We start from the raw sequence: 19,698 nt of genomic DNA on the forward strand, positions 1-19,698 counted from the left end.
TCACGCTTCCGGGTGGCAGAGCCTAAGAGACACCAACTCACTCTAGAGTCAGTTAGCCTTTTCAATTTCAAGCTACTTAGTGTATAAGGTCCGTTCGACGGTAGAGCAGTTTTCTCGCTTTCGGGTGGCAGAGCCTACCAACAGATGAAGCTGGCTTCCGGGAGGCAGAGCCTTCCTACGATGAAGCTCAGATCCTTTGTGATATAGGATGGCAGAGCCAACCTATGATAGATCATCACATTAAGTACTTAGAAATTGGGAGACTGACACTTACAAAGGAACTCAAACCTTTATTCACAACTCAACATGATACAACATGAGATGACACTTACACTCTTTATGTGGCTATCCTACCATGACACCACTACACTACTTGAGACCTCTTATGCCATGGTATGGCAAGGGGAGGGGGACACCCCTATTTATAGGACTCCATGATTCATATGGTGTTGTCATGTGTCCACCTTCTACACTCTTCTATATTTATAGGGTTTTGTCCATCTTTATCCTATCATATAAATATCTTTCCTCTAGAGAATTCTAAACTTAACCATGAAGCATGATAACTATTACTCATATTTGCTCTCCACTCTTCTAGAACCTTCTTACCTTGGCATGATCTTATCCTCATGCATTGCAAAGTTAGTTTCTTGTGATTTCCACAATCTTCTAGAATGTTCCAATTATGCATTGCTTATTTCAACAGTTGGGAACTCAGTCTCCAAGTTTAGGGTTAAAGCCTCTTGCTACACCTTCAGTGCATGTCAGGTTTGAGCCTGTTGCTATGGCGAAGAAGACTGGGGTATTGAGGGCTATCTCTTCCTGCATAAATATAGGACAATATTATTTTTTCTCTAAGGCAACTACGATCAAACCAGATCTTTTGCAAGGTGGAGGAACAATCTGATCACCTATGTTTTGCATCAATTCCAATTGCTGCTCCGGAACTATTTCATCCTCAACCCTTGATGGGATTAGTTGTCTAGGGACTTGCTTAGGAACTAAGGCATCTTTGATGGACATTTGGGACTCTATACCTACGTAAATATGGGACATCATTATTTTTCTGTAAGACAACTATGAATAAATTAGAAGATCACATCTATGTTTGTTGGCCATACCTAATTCTCAATCAACATCATTGAACTCCATATAATCATTCCTCTTGGTGTAGCATTCAAAGATCATCTAGCCAAAGGCAAATATCACCCAAATAGATAGCACAATTATACTAGTAGTATAATGGTTGCTGGTATTGGCTTTACTGGACCCACCGAATATATCTCCATGATATGGTGGCCTCTCTACAAGGGAAGAAGTATTGACAAAACTACTGTTATTACCTAAATCACAACCAAACAGGTTATTAAAATGAAATAAGAATAAAATTGGTGAAATGAGAGAGAGGGAGGAAGGGAGAAGGAGAGAGCACCTACTTTTGCACAGTTTGGAGAAACCATCCTTGGGCTGCTTCCCATTACAGTTGTAGTACAAATCAACAAGTTCATCCATATCGAACCAAAACATCTTTACGGCATCCCTGTCAAGCACATGGCAAATACATGATGATCCCATAACTGTAAAGATTGAAGCACAGCAGTATGGGGTGGGGAGAAATGCAGGGGAAAAACCCTGAACCTGGGATCCCAAGGAGTTGCAGTAAGTGATATCTATAGCCTCTGACTTTGACGCAGGCAGAAAACTCAAACAACAAGTAACAAGACAAAGTGATACTGCAAACTTCCTCTTCCTTTGAAAAGGAAAAAACAAGTTCCTGGTGTGAATATCATAAAGCTGAACAAAGCAAGAATATTTTGCAAGAAATGAACTAATACCAATATTTTTAAATAAATCCATCCAAAGCACATTGCACCAATTCTAGAACAGTAGGCAGAGACAACAGTCACATATTAGTTGCGCATGTAGCAGATTTAACTATGAGTAAAAGATGAACATAATATCTCTATCTCTACTACTAAAAAGATTGTAGTGTCCTCACGGGGGTGGTTTCTGCCGGCAGAATCATGACCCTGCCGCCACCTCCCCACCCTCACAGGGAACGCCGGCGGTGACGACCAGTGAAACGCAGACGATGTGGGATGCCGTGACATAAGACATGATTCCAACACCCTAATGAATAGCACTTCTTTCCTAACCAACAAAATAAAACCACTATCACAACAAACTTGCAACATGGGCAGGAGACAGACCTTGGTGTTGGATGCGACGACATGTTGCACTTGTGGCATCAGATGCTTAGCGCAGCTTTAGCCCCCTTCCGTAGCCTCCTTCCGATAGCGGAGAGATCCTATCTTGAAAGAAGAAATTAGATGGCACCAGCTTCTTGGCGTGACAGTGGCAACAATAGGGTGAATAATTAATCCTATAGGTGTATGGCTTTATAGGTATGGTAGGCACCACCAATCAACTCATAGAATATCTTAATTTATTTATTATAGAAAAAATGTATACTACTTAATTTATAATTCTCCATTTATACTATCTATTTTCTATTTGCGCATAAGGAAAGAAATATATAGGGATCAATTTTCTCCCATAATTGCGCGCGTGAGTGTGCTCCATATTGTGGATACACCAGGTATGTATATGCAAGGTTTGGTGTAAAATGTTTTATCTTTTGGGTAGAAATATTTTCCTTCTATCGAAAAATGAGTCTCCACTCCCTTTCGTCAATTCTCTGGACCTGACAAGTGAGTCATCTGTGAGAAGTATGGTGCATGCAGGAGTGCCGTCGGGAGGAGCAGGAGCGGGGCGGGCACGAGCTCAGCCGTCGTGGCGAGGGGTCCGGTGACGAGCGCGACAGCGAGACCGAGCAGGAGCAGGATAGCCGCCGGCCGTACGTGTTCGACCGGCGCAGCTTCCGGCGCGTCGTCCGGGGCGAGCAGGGGTGCTTGACCGAGTACTATCGACCGAGTCCTGCGTCTTCATCGTGTGCTTGACCGATCGCTTTGGCTGGCCTGTAGGCGAGGGTGTGGTGGCGATGATCGAGAACGGCGAGAGGCGGTCGTACACCGTCAAGGAAGGCGACGTCTTCGTGGCGCCGGCCGGGGCGGTGACCTACCTGGCCAACACCGACGGCCGGAGGAAGCTCGTCATCGCCAAGATCCTCCACACCATCTCCGTGCCTGGCAAGTTCCAGGTAACCAAGGTCTAGAGAGGTCGTCACTGTTTGCATGAGCCAAGTTAGACTGACGAGACGAGCACATGATGATCGTTGGCAGTTCTTCTTCGGCGCCTGCGGGAGGAACCCGGAATCTATCCTCTCGAGCTTCAGCAAGAGCGTCCAGAGAGCCGCGTACAAGGTAGGGACATGGGCTACGTGCAGTGAAGAAGCGTCAATCATGTAAATCGATCCAAACGTTGAATTTATCACCTATCTATGATTTCCTCACGTTGGATTTATCACCTATCTATGATTTCCTCACCTACCCATGATTCATCTCACTGTTGATTCCAATACGAAAGATCCGAATAGACCATGTGAAAAATACATGTTCCATCAAGGGAGGTATGTCTCCTACTTGAATCAATGGAGATAGTGCCTTGTTAGTTCACTCTTAATAGGAGTATGAAAAACAAAATAAGGTCTTATTTAGATCTCAAAATTTTACACCAAAAAACGTCACATCGAATTAATTAGATATTCGTCTCGCAATTTACAACTCACCCGTGCAAAAAAAATTGTTAATAATAGACTTTATTTAGTGCTCCAAAATAGTAAGATTCTTTTCCAAAAACTTATACCAAAAAGATTTAAACACACCCTAATATTATCCATCCTTACAAAATTTAGAGAAATCTCGTCAACTCTGAAGCGCCTATTCTTAATAGTATTCACGTGCTTATCATATAGAACTCTGAAGCGCCTATTCTTAATAGTATTCACGTGCTTATCATACACAACGGTCGAGAAGGAAACTTCAAAAATCACTGGCACAACACCCTTAGCCTCTTCACTCTCTTGGACAACGCCGATGCAACTTCTTCCTGTCTCATTGGCAGCTCCAGCGCGCCGATCTTGGCAAACCATGGATGCCTGACCGCCACGCCCGCCGTGAGCGCGCTTCTCCGGGTTGCACGTGAGGAGGCCCCTCAGGACCTCGAATCCTTCCTCGGACAGCTTCGTCTCCGGGAAGTGCTCGCGCAGGAGGTTGCGCCGCTGCACGCTGTCCAGTTCTGGCATCCGCGCGGCGGCGAACGCCGTGGACGAGAACCACGGCCACGTTGTCATCTGGCACGCCGAGCACGTCGAAGATGGCGCAGAGCTGGCCTTCCTCGCTGTCGTCGAGGCCCTCGAACGGACTGCACCCGTTGATGAGCTCCGCCATGACGCAGCCGAACGACCAGGCGTCGACGCGCTCGTCGTAGTCGGGCACTCGGGCTTCTCCAGCAGCATCTCGGGCGCCATGTAGCACAGCGTGCCGGCCTGGTCGTACGGCGGCCGCTCGTCCATGGACATGGCAAGCCCGAAGTCGCAGATCTTGACGACGCTGCGATCGGCGCCGCCGACGAGGTTGTTGGAGGGTTTGATGTCGCGGTGGACGACGCGGCGCTCGTGCATCTTCACGGCGCCGCTGAACAGCTGCCACATGGCCTCGGGCAGCGGCGGCGGGCTGCTCCCGGTGCTGGGGCGCTGGCTGAGGAGGTCGTCGAGGCTGGGCCCCACGAACTCCATGACAAGGCAGAGGGCCATGGTGGCCGGGTTGCGAGCGAGGCCGCGGAAGCCGGCGACGGACGGGTTGTCGCGGGCGCTCGCCTCGAGGAGCTGCGCCTCCCGCAGCAGCGCGGCGTGGCCGCCGAGGACCGCGCCGAGGCGCTTGATGGCGACGGGCCGTCCGGTGGCGCGGTGGCGCGCCTTGATCACGGCGCCGAAGGCCCCTCGCCGAGGTGGCAGGTCTCCTCGTAGTCCTCCGTGGTGCCCATGGCGACGCGCGTCCTCTTGCGGGTCGGCCGATCGGCGACGGAGGCGGCGGCGGCAATTACGACGCACGCGGCCATCGTCGCGACTGGAGCGGATTAGATTTCGATCGGCGGAGTGCCGAGTGCTTGCTAGGGACTTGACGGGGGGCGACGGCGCGCGAGATGGCGGAGAGGCGGCCAGAAGACAGCGGTGACGACGCGAGCCATGCGTTGCGACGGCGGCAGCTATATGGGATCGGAGTGAGTTCGGCTCTAACGACGGTGCCTTTGCAGACCTGGAGATGGATTCCGACTCGGTGACTGCTGGATGATCCTCGATCTCTCCTCTCCTGCAAAACGGCAGCAACAACCGACGCGTACGCGCCATGTTGGAATTATGCGCTTGGCCCATTTATTCTATTCAATGTATTAAAAAAAATTTAAAACTTACTATTAAATGTTAGAAAATCAATTGCTTAATACCGTATCGGGATTTAATGATCTCAACCGACTTAAAGTGTGGATCCTGTGTACATCATTTGTGAAGCCGGTAAAAAGAGGTCAGTGAACTACACGCGCGCGCACTCGCTCGCCTCGCCGAGCCGTAGCCGGACGTGCGGTGAGATGAGAATGTTGCAGCCGGACGTGCGGTGAGATGAGAATGTTTTTGTTGTTAAATGCAATCAGAGACAATAAACATTGTTGAATGCATTCAGAGACAATAAACGGACGTGCAGTGAGATGAGAATGTTTTGTTGTTAAATGCTATCAGAGACAATAAATATTGTTGAATGCATTCAGAGACAATAAACGTGACAGTGATGACAGGAGAATCATGGCCTTGACCGTTGGCACTGATTCACCAGTAAGTGATGTGCTGAGATGAGAACATTTTTGTTGTTAAATACAATCAGAGACAATAAACGTGACAGTGATGACAGGAGAATCATGGCTTTGACCGTTGGCAATGATTCACCAGTAACTGCACTTATCAAAGACAATTACAGTATCCAGGTTTGTTGAATCTGAGGCACCTCCACGCCTATATAAACCAACTTCTTCTCCACTCATCCACACACCACAAGCACTTGCTTCAGGTACTCCTATTTAGGAGACCTCTTCTTTCTCCCTCTGCTGCTTTCTGCCATTCCCATCGCTAGCGCTGCGCACACAGCTCTAGCGAGAGCAGGCCTTCGGAACCTCTGCTCGCTAAGGTCCTGCACGGGATAGCGGGCAATCAGATTTTTGGGGAGCGTCTTGACGCGACTGCTCGCTCCCTTAACAACTACTTTGTCTACATCCAGGCGTGAACGACTACTTCGTCTACTTCCTGGTGACTGTTCGTGGGACTGCACTGCGAACACCTTTCTGCATCGACGTCGTTCGGCTACATCAAGTAAGGCCAGTCAAATAGACAGACGACGAGACGAGCCGCTGTGTGCGGGCTAGGCGGGGTGGCGCTCAGTCGGAAATTCTGGATCTGTTTGGCAGAGGTTCGGCTCCTCCAAAAATAGCTCTGGCTCTAACTTCTCTGGTAGACTGGCTTCTCTAATGGAGCTGGAACCGTTTTGCAAAATATTTAGCAAAACAGCTTCACTTGTTGGATTGGGGTTGTAAAATGTCTAATTTGTCATTCTCTACATTTTTCTTTTACCTTTTTTTCTCATTTTTTCTTTTTTCTTTTCCTTTTTTCTCCTCTCTATTTCCTTTTCTTTTTCTTTTCTTTTTTCCTCCTCATCTCTTATCGGTCCGCCCACCCTTATCTCTATCGTCTTCCTCACGCTTCCTCCTCCACAGCACATGCGCCGCCTCCTCCTCGCAGCAGACTGCCCCACCTCCCACCGGCCATCGCCGCCGCCTCCGAGCTCCGCCCGTGCCAACGCCGCTGTCCTTCGCCCACGCCTCCTCCGCAGTGGCCCGCCCCTCCTCCCACCGGCAAGCGTCAGCACCTCCCGAGCTCCGCCCGCGCCTCCTCCTCGTGCCGCCCATGCCTCCTCACGTCGGCCGCCACCGTGAGCTCCCGCTGGCCCTGCACCTGCGGCCCTGCGGCTCCGCGGCCTCCACCCCAGCCTCGTCCTTCAGCTCCGCTCGCGCCTCCGACCACCGACCGCCAGATCCCGACGGCCCCAATCCGCCGGCCCCTGCACCCGCCGTCATGAGATGGCGCGAAGAGGTGCTGCGCGCGGGGCAAAAGGGGCACCGGCATGGAGTAGCTCCATGGAGCCAGACGGAGCCACGGTTTTCAGGCTTCTCCTCCCCAGTGTAAGCCTATAGGGGCTCCAACAAGAGCTCCAGACTTGGAGCTGGTAGCAAAACCACCGTTTGGCAGGGCTCCGGCTGGAGCCCTGCCAAATAGGGCCTCTATCTATCTTTCCACTAGATTTGTAGTCCACGTATCTTCAAATAATTGACATTTCTATTATAATTATCAGAATTCCTAGCTATTTTCCTGAAGAAATTATCTATTTTATCTTCCATTGTTTAAGATTGGTGCAAACTTTAGATTTTTTTTTTTCATTACACATTACAACTCAGACACTCATAACGTACGCACACTCACTCTCTATGAACACACATACGCAAACACTATCCCTATAAGCATCTTCGAAGGTTGAGCCGACAAAGCCTCGATATTGATGAAGTCACCACATGCGCCTCGCTAACGGAAAAGCAACGTTGAGTGCACAGGCTGGATTTACGGTGGAGGTGGACACATGTTGTATTATGGGTGGTTGTTGTAAATGGAGGAGATATTTCTTTTGGATTTATATTTTTAATCTCATTTTTCTTTCAAACCATAATGCATTTCAAATTCCGTTTGAACCACGGTGTTGCTGAGAATTTATGCAATAAAACAAGATCAAATATGAATATATATAACTTATTTTCTGGAAAATCAACATCCAAAAACACTCTTTCAACATTTGAATTTACATCTTCAACATTTTGAATATACAATTTCAACTTTTTCATATAAAACGTTGGACTAGTTTATTTGAAATATTGAACTAAGTTTGCATCAATTTGTTGAACCTAGTCATTTAAATTGTTGACTATATTAGGCTGATATTTTGAACATACAGATCGTAAAACCTATAACAAAAACAATGCATTGTTGACGCAGCAAGGAGAAAAAAAAAGAAAAAGAGAAGGAAAGTATAGCTGCCACATTGGCAGAGCTTGTCTGCTTGTAGCTGCTCTCCGGCTGTTGCGTGAATGCCTGATTGGGCCATGATGAAGTGTTTTGACGGGCTGTGGTGGGCCGGGCGATGTTAGCTGTTCCCATTTCAAGGAAAGATATATAGGAACCCCCAATAATTACATCCGAGGTAGCACCGTACGTAGATGACCGGGATATACGTACAGCAGGAGCAGACAGGTAATAATGGGACATCAATGTGTCGCCATGCAAGGGAAGGAAGAGGATGAGAAGCTAAATAGATTCCAAACTTCAATCGATGTTTTCTTTTCAACCATACATCCAATTAAAAAAAACTATTTGAACCATATATTCGCTGGAATTATCTAAAAAATGAGATCCAATATGATATTTTTATTTTTATGTAACAGTTCAATATTTTAGTATACTAGTTCAACAATTTAACATATGATCTTAACATTTGCAACATATTGTTTCAACATTTTTCCAAAAAAAAACATGTTGAACTAATTTTTCAAAATGTTGAATTAGTTTTTTAAAATATTGATGCGGTTTGATAATATTGTTGAATCCATTAAAAGAGTCAATTGAGTAAAAAATGAAAATACTAGACTAGTCTACTAGCTTCCGTGCTCGATGACAAAATACAATCACTGGCTACTCGCTACTGGCTGCTGCTTTACCATTGCAATGCCTTCTCTCTCTTTCACCGTTCTGTTGTTCGATACCTGGGCTGGGCTGTGCGACAAAGTCGCTTAACTAACTATCTCGGGCCGGTACGGCCAACACGACGATCCGGCACCTCGTTTGCAAAGAGCGTAAATTGTACTCCATCGAGTAGTTTGCAACAAGATCCAACACGGTGGGAATTTTTTTTTATCACTACTTGTACAAAGATCCAAATTTGCAACAAGAACCCAGGTTACACAAAATTCTGAACTCTTGACTTTGTTGATGCTAATATTGAGCAGCCAAGGTTGTGTTTAGTTCGAAAAAAGTTTGAATTTTGGTTTTTGTAGCATATTTTATTATTATTTGACAATCTTACTATTACTAATTGGAGGCTCTTTTGAGCCTCCACATGAAGCCACATAGGATCCTAGGTGGACGCTCTGAAAAATACAAATATTCTATAAATTCTCACAAAAATCAGAAACATCCAACCATCAATCCAACAACTCTAATTATATTAACCATCAGATATGTTATTTCCTATTAAATTAACCACCTCTGTCATTGTGAAAATAGACTAAAGTAACCCCCTAAACATGTATCTAAATTACCCACCTTTGCCATTATAATAAAAATCTAAAGTAACCCTCTAATCTTTGTGTAAATTACCCCTATGCCATTATAAAAATAATACAAATGCTCCCCTAAATTTGCATATAAATTATCCAATTACATTATTATTATTACAAGTTAAATTACTCATAAATCTAAATCTAAATTATACAATTGTAACAATATATTAAAGTGCACCAATATAAACTTCTAAATTACTATTTCTTTCAATATCAATATATTATTAATATTATTATTTATATAAAAATGCTATCCATGATATATGTCATCATATATTCATATATGATGAAAGAGATAAGAATACCAATTCATAAACAAATAGTTCAACTAAATATATATTAAATACGTATGGAGGTGTGATGCAAAATAAAATCTATTGTATCTACATAATGATAAATATATATTTTAGAGTATGCGTTATAATATTTAATAGATGAAAGGAAACATACAGGTGCAAGCCAACTTCTTCGTGCAAACCGTGCATACTTCAATCTGAGCCACCGGATCAAAATCCAAGGGGACGCGCAGAGGGAGTGGAAGGAGAGATTTGCAAAAGTGTGATTACCCAATCCAAAGGCGGGCAGTTAATTGTAAAATTACACAATCCCCCCATGCCCCTTGGATGTTGTTCCGGTGGCCCAATTGGAGTTTACACGGTTTGTTTGGTTTGCACACCTGATATCTTCACTAGATGAAAAGGACGTGAGATAGATAATTATAATTATTGACATCATTCTTATATTAATTCTAATTAACCCATGCGGGATTGATAGACTAGTTAATATATAATCATGGATCAATTAGATTTAAAAGATTCGTCTCGTGAAACAGTTAAGAATCCAAGTTCGCACGTTGTACGGCATGTCCTGCTGCCTACTCGTATTAGGCTCTGTTTAGATCTTAATCTGTAAACCCCGTAAACGCAAAAAAAAAACATCACATCGAATGTTGGGAAACATGCATGGAGTACTAAATGAAGTCTATTTATAAAACTTTTTGCATGGATGGGCTGTAAATCGCGAGACGAATCTAATAAGTCTACTTAATCTATGATTTGCAACCGTGATACTACAGTAACCATCCACTAATTATGAATTAATCATAGATTAATTAGTATCATTAGAATTGTCTCGCGATTTACAACCCATCTATGCAAAAAGTTTTGTAAATATACTTCATTTAGTACTTCAAATTAGTAAGATTCCAACGCAAAATTTTTACATGTAAAAAACTAAACACGGCATTAAGCATTCGCCTTGCTGAGTTCGAGGTGTCCCAGACTAGCTGATCAAATTTTTCAGACCTGGTTCGTGCTCACAAGCAGCAGCGACAAGTACTGTTTGCGCGTACGCCGTCGAGGAAAAAGTGAATGAAACAAAGGAATGCAGCATGCAGGCAGGGTGGTCCTCCTTGCAGTTGAGATGCTGCTAGTCAGGGCTCGCTCACTTTGGGCCGCTTCGAAGTTCGGACCGGGCCAGCGTCTATCCTTTTGAGACGGCGAGGAAAGCAAAGGCCGCCGGCGTGGGGCTGCTAGCCTGCTACTACCACAAGTCCACAAGTACTCTAGACCACTAGTACTACAGGGGCACAGACCTGTCTGCCCGGCATGGCATCGCCATCGGCATGGCATGCACCCCCTCCATCTCTGAACCTGAACCGCGTCGCCCCTTTGGCCTTTGGCCTTTGGGGGCCCGCTGCTTTCGTGTCCCCTGCCCCGCCCACACCGCCTCCTGCTTTACCCATATTTCATTCCTTGCGAGGGAAAAGAAATGCAGCAAAGCAAGGCCTATTGGCAGTTCGCAGCACCAGCAGGCCAGCACAATGGCAGCAGCTCCTGCATCTTCAGAGCCTTCAGCCTTGCTTTGTGCGCAAGCATGCAGAGCGGCATGCCGTGCGTGCTGTTTCAGGTGATCATTTCGTTCCCAGCATGAACAAGTTGCATATCCTACGATGGGCGCGATCCAACTTCTCTGACCTCATGAAGCGAAGTCACAACTCACAAGGAGAACAGTCTGGATGAGCAGTACTCCCTACTATGAATCACTGTAGCAGGTACTGTTCACAGTGATCCATGGGTACTGTAGCAATCGGCCATATCCATTCACGCCTTCAGCAAGTCAGGGAATCCCGATTGCGATGGGCGTGGAAGAAAGTTACCAGGTGCAGTTTGCTGTACAAGCCATCATTTCATTTCGACTAAAAATGAATTTGATCGAGCCGGCAGAGCGGCTCCTCTTGTTACATCAGGAGGCCAGAAAAACACTCCTTTTTTGTAAAGCGAAAACAAACAAAAAGGAGAAAACAGCAGGCCTCCTTCCGAGCTCAGACAGCTATGGGGAGAAGGAAAAAAAAAGGAAGAATTGTGTCATGAAGGGGGTAATCCAAACGCATCATGCAAATTACCTTCACAATGTTAGTCTTTAGCTCATCTTGGACACAAAAACACTCCTTTTTTTGTAAATCGGGACTCGTGGACGGTTAGCTTCGAACTGTGCAAATAATTACTGTTCATGTTTAAAAGGAGCTGCATTAGTCATACAGCTTGTTTAAATAAATCTCGCACGAATTTTCTTGACATGGTTTAGCAGATCATACCTAATCTTACAATCAGAAAGACTCTCCTTGAGTATCTGCATGTTAACAACAGTAGGAATTGGGGTGTCAATTGCAGCAATTTTTTCCAAACATTGTTTTATGAAACACATCCTCTGCGTGTGCAGAAGCAGGCTCTAGACACGATGGGCACAGACACTCGAGACAAAAGGAATGGATAGTTCAGGAGTCACCTGTTAGCAACAAACATTCCAGCCCATGGAATCTTGGGAGGAATGAACTTCAGTCAGTCATCAGAAGGTGCACGTAACGAGGAAGGTCTGCAGGATTCCCAACACCACATGGGGGTTATGATGAGTAGAAAGAATGCTTTCACATGGAACTCAGAGCATCAGTCAGGCAACAAGCTTTAAACAATGTGATGCTGCCAGGTCCATAGAATATACAAACCTTGGCTGCCTCCATTGAGATGCACAATCAGTAAAAGTTTATATCCATGTAACTGCGTGGATAAGTTGGGTATCGTAGTTCGTCTACTCCCAGAAGAGAAGCAGAACGTGTAATGCCACTGAACTGAGATTGGCTCGGAATCTGAACCTCTGCTGTGAAAATGCTGTACACAGGTCTGTGATCCGAGAACCGAGACTCGCCACGCACGTAACATAGTTGGTTTAGACCTCGTCCATACCATAGAATCCGGTCGCACCTTCATAAGAGAATGAAAGGCTGTTATGAACACGACATATATGTATAAGGGGATGAATAATGCGTGCATAGCAGCTTTGATTTGATCACAGGAGACATCCTTTACACTGCTCAGTAAGTCCAATTTAGTGAAATTTACCATGCCGGTGTTCTTCGCTTCTCATTTGGATGCATATCATCGCCAGCATATCTATCAGAGTTGTACGAGTATTTATATGTGGGAGGAAAGTAAATTCGCCCTTCTTTCCAGCCTGCAAAGACCCGACCAAATCTTTGCTCTATGCGAAGCTGTAACAGAAATGTCAAATGTAAGAAGCCAACCAAAGACATCTTCATAACAAGAGGCATAACTCTGTTATAAGTTTGTATGATAATAGCTAACCTGGTCCTTTTCCAATAACTGTTTCCAATTGTGCATCTCAACTAAAGCCTTCACTGAGCGGTAGGAAAGAGCTATCCGGTAATTAAGATCCCCAAACCAAATAATACGACTGAAAAGAAATAAAATAGATAGAGTAAGATTGATGCTATCAAACTTGTTCACTGAATTTTAACTGTGAAGTGCCTAACTGATCCAAAAAAAGCAGAATATGTGAAACATTAGTTAACTACTCACTCATGATCAAGAATTGTCTCAGGTGACTTCTCGTCACCTGCTCCATGAACATGCGGAAATCTGGTCTTCCTCAAAATTTCCACTACATCTGCATTTCGTCTAAGTTGATCACCATCCTTTTGGCCTGATGTTAAGTGAGTGCACACAAAGCAGAAGCTTGTCTGATGCAGAGACATACTGATTGATATCGACCCCTGAGTTTAATAAAAAAAAGAATGAGGATAAAAAAAAAGATTCAATAAAATGGATGCACACACTAAAAGCTAAGGTCTTAAATAATAGTTGAAAACATTATATTATAACTGAAATGAAAAGGATAACAACAGGTACCTTGTTTCCAAGATAGCCCATCAGGCCTCTACCAACACATGAAACCTTCAAGTTCTTCACATGTTCCCTTATATCACTCCGTACCCACACCATGAGAAAAATTCCAACCATTTGCTTGCTGGCAACTAAGCAATACCTGAGTTTTCATGGAGAATACAAATTCAGTTCAGAGGATTGTAGTCTTCAACAAAGGAATCCATAACAGCAAATTAACTTTAAGGAAACATGAGCTATATAGTATGGTAAGGGTTGAGAAAATTACCTAGAATCAGTGCATAGTGGAGCACCATATCCACCTGGCATTGGTGGGAAGAATATACCACTAGGGGATTCCTCGTCAATATTCTCATCATCAGATGACCCACCACATCTCATACTAGTGTCAACATCACTTGGCCTGCTCCCGAAGCTAATACGGTCGCAAACACTGAAACGACGGTCCACTAACGAGTGTGGATCCATCATGTCAATCCTTGAACTACGATTGAAGGACTGGAATGAACGTCGATGGAAGAATGACGAGTTCCTTTGTCTTCTTGATGATCGCTCAAAGTCCACATTGAGCTCCACAATAGGATCTGGAGCCGGTGAAGGGGTGTGGTAATTGTAGACACCAGTGCTTTGTTGATCAAGATTATTTAGAGTTTTCCTAACAAGGGAAACCCATTTCTTTGCTGGACCGTTGTCTTCAGTCAATAGAACATTACCAGCATTCAAGGGAACAATTTCCTGAAACCTGGCATGACAACTTATGTTAGGTTCCTTTTCTATTAGAACCGTTTTTAGATATGCTTCTTAGTTTAGAAAAATATAAGATGATTAAATAAATGCACGAGTCAAACAATATACCCTATCACATATATATCAGCAGCAGGAGAAGTATGAAGCCAGTCCTCCAGATTCAAATGACTAGATGGTGCCCTTCCGCCCACATTCCATGTAGCAACGAAGACCCTAAGCACACAAGCGTATGTATTGTCATATCACAGGAATTTTCTTTAACCAATGATTAGTGGACTGATGAAGAATTACTAAAAGAAACAATCTATTTACCTGTAGTCCTGTGTGTTTGTGATATAAGCACCGTCAAATCCATTTCCTAGTCTACCATCCCGATCTGCATTCCTCTTAGGCAACCTCTCTATGTAGACATAAAGTAAACTCAGTCACACTTATCACCGAACATAAAGATAATCCAGTCATGATATTTGCAGTTTTGCACGAAACAGAACATAAGGTGTGAAAAAAAATCTGAAGATACCATAGTTACTGTCAGGAGGCAAGCAAAATGTACCTGTCCTGCTTTTCTTGGATTTGCAAGCATCTCTATCAGAGAAACTGGTCCTCCACTGCACTCCGACTGAAATTATCAGAAGGAAATTTAGCACGGAAACAGTAAAAGAAAGTTCTAGTTATTGGAGTCACAAAGATATTGTGGTCGCTTCTGCAACCTCAAGTGAGGAAATTCACTGAAGAGAACAGGAAACAAGAACCATGTTTATCCTAGTAGAATAACAGAAATCCACTGCTGTTTGCGCAACAAAAAACAGAAATCTACTGCTCTAAAGAGAAATTTTAGCAGAGAAATCATGCAGGGAACTTAAACTCACCAATTTATGAACAGAAGCAGATCATATAGTTAAAAAGCTGGTAGGGTGTTGCTAGATGAATGTACCTTCCTCGGCCACATAATCCGAATGGAAGTCCTTCGCCTTTGTTTTGATGTTGAACCACTTCCTAACAAGGGTCCTGGACCAGGATAGCTTTATGCACACCAATCACAAGCAAAGCAAGATCAGGGACGAGCACAGAAACATCACAATAAGGAATGAAGAGGATAGCTGCCAATATGTAAACACTTACCTTGTTCTTGCTTGAATTGTCATCTCTCATTGTCTCAGTGCTTCCTCATGCAGCTAGCTCCAAGGGATGAGTCTCCCCCACTCCTCGAAGCCTCCAAACGTGGGCGCTTTTACTTCCTCTCAAACAGTACCTCCGAACAGAATCAGGGGAGAACCGGATTCTGCTACCTAATTTTCCCCCTTTTTGTGAAACGAAGTAGACCAGACTGGCCCTTGCTTTTCCAAACTATGGGCCGGCTAACGAGCCAGAGAATTCCCTAGAACTATTTGGGAAGACTCCAAAATGCAATCTTTCGGACAAGAATCCAACACAAGAAAACGAAGGGGGATAGGAAAAATTTGAGAGATCACACTGGCCTGTGGGGAAAAGATGAAGAACAGAAGCGGACGGAGCAGAAACCTTCAGGATTGAGGAACAAAACCACGAGCACAGATGCAGGAAAGCTCTTGCCAGCACCGCCAGCACAAGAAATCGCTGACGGTGAAGGAAAGAAACTGAGCAAGGCCTCGATCAAATGCGGGGGCTTTCAGAGAGTCCAAAACGGGCTCCTCCCTCACGAACCAAACCCGCAGCTCAGCTCGGCAGATCAATGCCCGAAAGCAGTTAACCGCCCCGGACCATAAAGAAACGCCCACAGAGGCAGAACAGAAGAGCAGCGGAAGTAAATGAGCGCCCAGGAACACGGCGGAGGGCACGGAGGCGACCAGCGCGGCGCCGCCTCGAGCAATGCAAGGACCGGACCGGGGAAGCGGCTCCGGAGCTGAGCGGATGGCGCGGCCGCGGATTTGAAGGCCCGGCCCGGGGTGGGAGATGGGGCGAGGCTGCGGACAGTGCAAGGACGGACGGACACGCTGCTCCGAGTCTGCGCGCTCGTGCTGTTCGAGAAGGCGAGGCGAGGCGAGGCGAGAGTAGGGGAGTGGGAGCGCAGCGCAGCAGCCGCGGCAGTAGTGAGCAGGGTTAACGTATCCGACCGCTAACCGCCGGCCACCGGTTCCGGTTTACCGGACCAGTTTGGCCGGTTACCTGTAGAAACCGGTCAAATCCAAATTTGAATTCAAAAAACTCAGTTCAACCGGTTCGTACCGGTATACCGGTCGGTTAGACCGGTTTACTGGTCGGTTTGACTGGTTTACCGGCCGGTTTGATCGGTTTGAATTCAAATCCAAATTTAGAATCGCATGTGTAACTGTTTTGGACCGGTATACCGGCCGGTTAGACCGGTTTACCGGCCGGTTTGACCGATTTATCGGCCGGTTAGACCGATTTATCAAGTGGGCCTTAATGGGCCGTCTCATTTTTTCTTTTTCTTTTTTGTTTTAACTTTAAATGCCTGAAAAGTATGTTAAACGAATGAATTTTGGAGAAAATTTGACACCATTAGATTCGTTGCACCTTGAAGTATTTTTAGGAATTTTTTGGGATTTTTCATTTTTTTGAATTCAAATTTAAATTTTGAATTTGGACCGGTTTCATACCGAACCGAACCGGAACCGGACCGGTTACCGACGGTTCGGTTAACCCTGGTAGTGAGTACTGAGTACTGGGGACAGTGAGCTTTGGATGGAGCTGAGAAATATGATGGAGGGAGAGGGAATAAAGCTAAAGCTTTGGGGCCTCCCTGGTGTTTTTTCCCCTTCCACCTACGTAGCCTTTGCTCTTTAGCTCCGAAACCAAGGCAAACCCTGCGAGTTTTGGCTGGACTTTTTCTGACGTTTTCTTGGGAAACTGTTGACCGTAGTCTACGCCAAATCTGAAACTTGCTAATTTGGGTTAGGACTGAACTTCGAACCCTTTTTTCTTCTTATTAAGATTGACAGATTGTAAAGGCCACTACGTGACAGACCGTTTTAAGAGCTGAGACCACGAGAGATGGGTAGTTGGGTACTACCATGACACGAAAATTATGTCCCTTCTCCAACTTATGGCTGTACAAAAGTCCACCAGATTTAGAGGCCGTTGGTGCTGACCAAGCACAGTTTGGTATTCCATCCATGAGCAACTGCAGCATGAATGGATTTTTAGACGGGGTATAAAAACGGTGCTTGATTGTTCACCGACTAGATGAAAATATCTGGACAAAGTGCCAAACGTCACGTACAACATGATAAGAATACTACTGTAGTCCCACGTACAGGGCTCATTAACGGTAATAAGGGTGTGTTTAGTTGGTGAAAATTTTTAGATTCAGCTACTGTAGCACTTTCGTTTGTATTTAGCAATCAGTGTTCAATTATGGATTAGTTAGGCTCAAAAGATTCATCTCATCATTTACAGCTAAACTGTGTAATTGATTATTTTTTTAACTATATTTAGTATTCCATGCATGTGTCCAAAAAATTTGATGTGACAGAGAATCTTGAAAATTTTTGGGAAGTAAACATGGCCTAAAAAGGCAACATCATCTAAAAAACCCGATTTTGAGCTCAAGAGTGGCTTCAACTCCAGGCACCTCACCAAAAATACATATAAACAGACTATGGTTTTAGTGTTCTTAGTTCTCACGTTGAATTTTGTTATGAAATATAAACATATTTGTTTTACTAACCTGAACTAATGTATTGCGTGCAGATTGTTAGCCACACCTTAAGCATGTTTTGGCAATAACGTTATATTGCAACGTGTAGAAGGCAACCAATCAAACCCATTTCTTTTAATAGTTAACTGTCTTATAATTACGATGCTTTCAGCGAGCTGCGAAAGGCCCAACCAGATCACAAACTATGTGGAGACCTGTAATCTCAAACTATGCAGCATCTTTAAAAAAAAACTCATGAAACTACACGACGCTTGAATTTCCCAACACTCTGTACTCTGACTTGCCGTGTGACCGACCGTGTCATATTGCACGAGTACGACGATCCCCGGATCCGTCCAAAGACATCACTAAAATCTCCGGCCTCACCTTGATAACCGAAACACGAGCACAAAACTGATCGCCCATCAGAGGCATCTCGCTCGGACACTCGAGCAGCCTCGTCAAAAACTTCCAGGAGCTCGGCGCCCACAACCACGAGAGCGCTGCCCTGCCCATGACACGCCACACGCTGGTCCGGCGCACGCCAACATGTCAGCGCTGCTGGCTGCTGCGCTGGCCTGGCCGCCCCCCTCTGCTCCAGAGCAGAGAGCGCAGCGCTGGCCGCCGGCAGGCAGCGCTGCCGGTGGCCGCGGCAAGCTTGCATGGCCGCTGGCTCCCGCACTGTTCTCCGCCTGCCGCGCGGCGCGGGCGCGCGGGCGGCGTTGCGGCGTCGGGGGCGCGCCGCGGTGTCTGTGCGCGGTCTGCCCCGGCGAGCCGCTGGCCCGCTGCTGCTGCCATTGCTTTGAGTCAAGGTTTTAAATCTCCGGCTAAAGCTTCCGCTATCTTCCGCTATAGCTGTTTGAGAGAGATTTAGCTAAGATTTTTCATGTACAACTTAGTTCTTAGCTGCCGCTATAGTCCGTTATAGCCGGCTATAGCCTGTTTTTAGACATAGATAGCTAAATGCCTTAGCCGGTTATTTAAAACATTGCTTTGAGTATCGAAAATGTTTGAGGGACTGTTTAGATCACTTTATATTTTATATTTTTAGATTTTTAGAAGTGAATCTTCAACATTTGAAGTATTAAATGTAGATTAATTATAAAACTAATTATAGATCTCGTCTATAAACTACGAGACGAATCTAATGAGCCTAATTAATTCATTATTAACACATGTTTACTGTAGCTTTACTATTAGCACATCATTAGATGAATCTAATTTAGTGTCTAATCACGACCTAATTAGGCTCATTAGATTTGTCTCGCGATTTACAGTCTATTTATATAATGCGATTTATTTTTCGATTACATTTAATACATCATGCAAACGATTTAAAAAAAATTGAATTTGCGTTTTTTGATCTAAACAACAAGGCCTCGCCGATGCCGCGCCGCCGATGGCCCGCCGATGCCGCTGCCGTGCAAGAACCAAGAAAGCACATGCAAAGCGGGCGATATCTGGGACGGTGTCGCTACGTGTGCGCGCGTGTATCGTCTAGTGTAGGACAGGGGAGTGGAGGAGAGGAGAGTAGGAGACCCCATGCCACTGTCCCTGTCCGTATATCTGTACATCCCGGGTAGCGTTGCGACCCAAACCAGTTCAGCTCTGTTTCCTCTTTCACCTGAGGCGAATCCTGAGTAGGGTGGGAGCGGGATGCAATGCAATGCAGGGATCCAGGGGCGGAGGCAGACCCCGGGCCACCCGGGCCATGGCCCGGGGTTCGGCCCA

At 45.2% G+C, this 19,698-nt stretch overlaps 1 protein-coding gene and 1 pseudogene across 2 annotated transcripts; both read right to left on the reverse strand.

Moving 5' to 3' along the window:
• Positions 1 to 3,446: 3,446 nt before the first annotated feature.
• LOC120688740 lies at positions 3,447 to 5,019 on the reverse strand (annotated as a pseudogene).
• A 6,113-nt stretch (positions 5,020 to 11,132) lies between these two features.
• Positions 11,133 to 16,372, reverse strand: LOC120691223 (type IV inositol polyphosphate 5-phosphatase 7-like). 2 transcript variants are annotated; one of them, XM_039974243.1, is made up of 15 exons: positions 15,453 to 16,372; positions 15,265 to 15,352; positions 14,884 to 14,949; positions 14,643 to 14,730; positions 14,439 to 14,543; positions 13,852 to 14,325; positions 13,590 to 13,725; positions 13,260 to 13,453; positions 13,026 to 13,134; positions 12,783 to 12,931; positions 12,389 to 12,644; positions 12,172 to 12,258; positions 11,981 to 12,015; positions 11,789 to 11,889; positions 11,133 to 11,330 (listed from the first exon to the last, which is right to left on the reverse strand). In XM_039974243.1, exons 1-11 carry the CDS (start codon positions 15,480 to 15,482, stop codon positions 12,416 to 12,418), a joined length of 1,668 nt encoding a protein of 555 aa, XP_039830177.1. In that variant the 5' UTR covers positions 15,483 to 16,372; the 3' UTR covers positions 11,133 to 11,330; positions 11,789 to 11,889; positions 11,981 to 12,015; positions 12,172 to 12,258; positions 12,389 to 12,415. The 2 variants fall into 2 exon arrangements, with proteins under 2 accessions (XP_039830177.1, XP_039830176.1); XM_039974242.1 differs by lacking the exon at positions 11,133 to 11,330 and having other exon boundaries at positions 11,482 to 11,889.
• Between the last annotated feature and the right edge of the window lie 3,326 nt (positions 16,373 to 19,698).

Source organism: Panicum virgatum, chromosome 9N (genome assembly GCF_016808335.1).
Source record: "Panicum virgatum strain AP13 chromosome 9N, P.virgatum_v5, whole genome shotgun sequence".
NCBI lineage: Eukaryota > Viridiplantae > Streptophyta > Magnoliopsida > Poales > Poaceae > Panicum > Panicum virgatum.

Bases quoted from the DNA above. Each gene is read 5' to 3' on its own strand.
- LOC120691223 (XM_039974243.1), bottom strand. From the start codon at position 15,482: ATGAGAGATGACAATTCAAGCAAGAACAAG. The intron at 14,326-14,438 runs GTATATTGTTTG...TTGTCATGCCAG, and splicing joins GCTGATATATATGTGATAGG to GTTTCAGGAAATTGTTCCCT. The intron at 13,726-13,851 runs GTAATTTTCTCA...ATGAAAACTCAG, and splicing joins CCACTATGCACTGATTCTAG to GTATTGCTTAGTTGCCAGCA.